The following is a 4,462-nucleotide window of genomic DNA, read 5'->3' as shown; positions in this document are numbered from 1 at the left end:
GACCAGTATTTCTGCAGCTATATTCTTCTGCAGTGCTGAGTTGTGCAACAGCAGTTGTTATTTAGTCACAGTAGTGTGAAATGTTCCTTATGAAGCCCAGTTCGGGACATCGCCGACAAAAGTGCAAAAGTGTTTTCCCAATGGAAAAGCCAGCCGACCAAGACTCCACATGCTCACAAGCCTTCAGTTTTCCTGAGAGGGAGATTGAGTTCCATTCCTGGTTCATGTGTTACAATAATTTCAGCTCCAGTTTTCCTCCCCTAACGCGAGGTCTTAAGTAACTGTGGTGAAGGAGGATGTGCGTCACATTTAAAAGTCATGCCTTCCATCTGTTCTGGCCGCCTCTGCTTCCACCACAGGGAATTCTGGGAATTTTCTGTCAGTCCTGCCCAGGAGGAGCCCCCCACAACACCCTCCCCTCTTGGCTTTGTGAGGCGCAGTAAATAGTGGAGCCTGTCGTCGTTGCCCACTGTGATCTAGTGTTTCAACACTCCGCAGCACTTTTCTCTCTTCAATGACACTTTGATGTGAAGTTCAAGGAGAAGCTTGTTTTATCCTCAAATGCCATCCTTGATTTTGTTTGCTGTAAAGAAAAATCATTTTTGTTTTGTCATACATTGTAAGAATAAGATGACTTTTCATTTTCTTCCTCATCCACTCGCTCAGCATTAGTCATGTCTCTCCTCTGCGTGTGTCCATCGATCTGGTCACCTTGGTTCTCCACTTGAGCAGTTTAGAATCCCCCCAAAATAAGTAACTGAAAACGTAATCTAATATTGATGATGACATTTATGCCACAGTTCATTTTGGATTAGTTTCACTTGGCTTGTTGCCATTTATTAAAGAGGCCGCTTCCTAAGTCCAGTTATCACGAGTTATTGGTTAAAAGGCACAGTGCGACAGTTCTTATCCGATGTTCCGTGCTGGTTACAAAAAGGTACCATGTAAAAATGGAGCTGTTTCTTTCTTACACATAAAACCTTGGTGTAGTACATAAATCAGGTCTGTGGTGGCGCTGTAATGCTCTGACTCAGAAGGCGCCACGTCGCATGTGCACATGAAGCTTGTGCGCACAGAAGCATAGTGAGTTGTTAAGAGATGCTGGTGTTTCTCGACGAGAAGCTTTTATTTTTGTCGTCACCGACTTCAAGGTTCATCATCAAATCAAATATTTAAGTAAAAGAAATATTTTAAAAATAATATAAATGTTAAACTGGTGTCTGTGACCGGCCTCTCTGTTGAGCGTGCACCTCTCACACGTCCGACCTGTGTCTGTGTCACAATGATCATTCACTGCTCACACAATGCCAGAATAGCAACAGTAGAAGTGAGGCGGTGACTGCAAACCCAATATCACACAGAACTTGTGTGGCTACGACAGACTCAAACTCCGTGATGGCATGGTCTTAACTATTAGCTTTGCCAAATAGTTGCACAATTTCGTGTGGTTGAACGACATTTGATCAAGGGCCGCTTATGGCCCCTGGGCCGGACGTTGATCACCCTAAGAAACACTGGTACATTTCAAGAGTGTAAGAATCTCAAAATAATATATTTTTTAATAATTAGCTGTTCAGATCAAACACTCATAGAGTAGATTGACATTGTTAAAAGTGTCTTCAAACAGCCGGGAAAGTCGTTTGTCTAATGGGGTTAAAAGCATCCGAGGTTCCAGTCTCTGACGCTCAGTCTGGAAGTGACCGACGAGGGAGCGCACCGCGCGGGCTGAGCAGGATGGACGGTGCCGCTTCCGCAGCAGCAGCTCCACCGCACACGTCCTGATTTCTCCATCACTTTATTTTTAAAGGAGCGATTTTCCCCCCCTGAAGGCGGTTTGTACGCGACTCTCCGCTGCGCACAATCACAGCTGGAGCGTCGTCACCCCGCATCGCCGCCGCTTCTCCCCGGTGGTCCGGGACACCTTTGAGGGGTGACCCCACTCTGATCCAGCCTGCGAGTCTGACTGTCGACACAACTCCTCACTTGAAGTTGTGGCTTTTGAAGCGTGGAGGAGAGAGTGAAGAAGCCGGGAAGGTCAAGTTTGAGCGGGACAGTCGCACTGGAGGGGAGTCGCGATGGCGGTGCCGGTGAAAGACGCGCTGGTTCTCCTGGTTCTCACCCTGGCAGGTGAGTGCAGCCCAAAACGCGTTCGACTCTAAGTGTAAATCACCTTGTGCGTTCCTGTCATTCATTAAACTGCAGAGTTTGAACTCATACGTTCTATTTCACAGAGCACATCGTCACAGTTTCATCATAGTGTCTGATTTCACGGAAAATAATCACATTTAACATTTACATTTTTAATTTAGAGACAGACTGGATCTCACACTTTGCATGAGTCAAACTCGAGGCTTGCGTTCTGTCCCTGGCTCACCGCGCCGTTGTGTATGGACAGAACTTGAAGTGTGTTTTGTTGAATGAATGAAACCCTTTAAATAGACCCCAAAATTATCACTTGTGCATGTTGTGTTCCGGACTGATTCGAACATGGTGCTTTCAAAGAAATATGGGAGCGAAGATGAAGGTCTCAGCTTCAGAGAGAAAGTGTCTTTTGTGCAGTTTATTATTATGATACTGTAATATCAATTATGCTTTTCCAGTCATTTAAAAAATCGGCCCCTTTATGATTGAGTTTGAAGCTGCTGCTTAATGTTTATAGCGTTTATTTAGGGCCATTTTACTTTTCAAACCATTGAAATAGCTTCTGAATAATAACTATTTGCTATGAGGTCATAAGACCCTGAATAATTGAGGTGAAGCCTGTTTCCCAGCCACTTCACAGTGTTGCTATTGGCCTCTATACATGTCAAAACTGTCCCAGAGCAAACTGCTTTGACTGTTTTTAAATCCTCACCAGACCCAGTGCCGGTCAATGTTTGCTGCTCCTACAGCTCAGTCTTGACTCCTGCCTCCTCACTGATCAATCTCTGTGCATCAACTTGCTCCACAGTGGAGCAGAAACCTGCTAAAACAACCGTTCAGGGGTTTGAATGCATTATGCTTTCACAGACGTCCTTAATGGCCGTCATCTGACCCGTCTGTTTGGGCGTCCAGCTTTATCATGGGCCAGTTTTCTGTGCGGTTGTAGTCTCAGTATTATGTCCCCTGTATGCTTGAAAGAAATAGTCTACAAGTACATATGAAGTCTTTTTAGAAACTGTAATTGAGTGCACATATGTCATTGTGTTTCATTGCAGAGCATTTGCACTTATTGTGGTTGGAAATACAGCCGACATATGAAGTATCTAAATCTGAGGTGGGCAAAGTGAGTCCTGGGGGCCACAGGCAGCCCTTTGTTTGCACTTGTGCGGACCTCACTAGGTCATCGCAAAACTTTGAAAATTCCAATGTAGTATATATTTTTTTCTCCTGAATTAGATTCATTAGATTAAAGTAATTTTAAGATTATTTTTCAATCAAAATAACAATAAATAACATAACATAAACTACCTAAATAACATAAAATACCTTAAAATCAAGTGCCTTTTTACAATCATATTGACATGGTTTAACCAGATCATATATATTGAGAATATTTATATCTATCCCTAGATATTTTAAGATATATAAAGATCGCACTTTTCCCACTTATACAATATACAGGTCAGAGAATTTAAGTTTCAGATTCTTTTTCCTCTCTCCTTCTCTCTGTTGACTCGGTGGCCCCTTGGGAAATTTAATTTCCCGCTCATTTACATTCGAAATATCTGTGGAATCAATCGGTCACAATGGACTGGAGCCCATTGAATCCATGCTGGCTGCAGAGCTGAGGGACCACGGAAACACTTCAGTGCATACCTGGTGATGTTCCTTTTTGTTTGGCTTTTTTAGCTCTTAACTCTCTTGTAAATATACTTAGCCATGCGCTACATTTCACTGCATCTTGTGAACACCTCTCTTGATTGCAGATGGTTCATAATTAAAAGTCAGAGTTTAAAAATTCAGCGGAATCATTTGAGGGAGGCCAAGCATTAAAGGTGTAATAAGATATTAAAGATAAGCTGCACCAATGGATGTGTTAACTGGTTTGCAGTGGGACATTAACTAAAACAAATCATCAGGTGAGTGAGCCTGAGCACCGTGACACCTGGTGGTCCTAATTTTCTACTCAACTCAAGGCCATTTAAAACTACGAGAATGAGCTCTATTTCCCATGTATGTTGAGGACGGCGATCCACGAACCTGTAGCTGTGTTGAGTGACTTATAGGTCACTCAACACAGTGACCTAACCCTAACCCTAACCCTAGTGTAGGGTAAGGTCAACACAGTGACCTAACCTAACCCTAACCCTAACTAACCCTAACTAACCCTAACCTAACCCTAACCCGAACCTTAACCCTAACTCTAACCCTAACTAACCCTAACCCTAACCCTAACCCCAACCCTAACTAACCCTAACCCTAACCCTAACCCTAACTCTAACCCTAACCCTAACCCTAACCTAACCCTAACCCTAACCCT

General features: G+C 43.5%; 1 protein-coding gene across 1 annotated transcript in view; it reads left to right on the top strand.

The window, feature by feature from the left end:
* The first annotated feature begins 1,742 nt into the window (after positions 1 to 1,742).
* Positions 1,743 to 4,462, top strand: part of LOC128767094 (neuronal acetylcholine receptor subunit beta-2-like) — a 13,275-nt gene continuing 10,555 nt past the window's right edge. The window contains exon 1 of the mRNA XM_053878814.1: positions 1,743 to 2,127. Within this exon, the coding sequence (XP_053734789.1) occupies positions 2,076 to 2,127 (52 nt within the window). The 5' untranslated portion in view covers positions 1,743 to 2,075. The remainder of the gene's footprint in view (positions 2,128 to 4,462) is intronic.

Source organism: Synchiropus splendidus, chromosome 11 (genome assembly GCF_027744825.2).
Source record: "Synchiropus splendidus isolate RoL2022-P1 chromosome 11, RoL_Sspl_1.0, whole genome shotgun sequence".
Classification (NCBI taxonomy): Eukaryota; Metazoa; Chordata; class Actinopteri; order Syngnathiformes; family Callionymidae; genus Synchiropus; species Synchiropus splendidus.
This window is presented reverse-complemented; position numbering and strand designations above follow the sequence as displayed.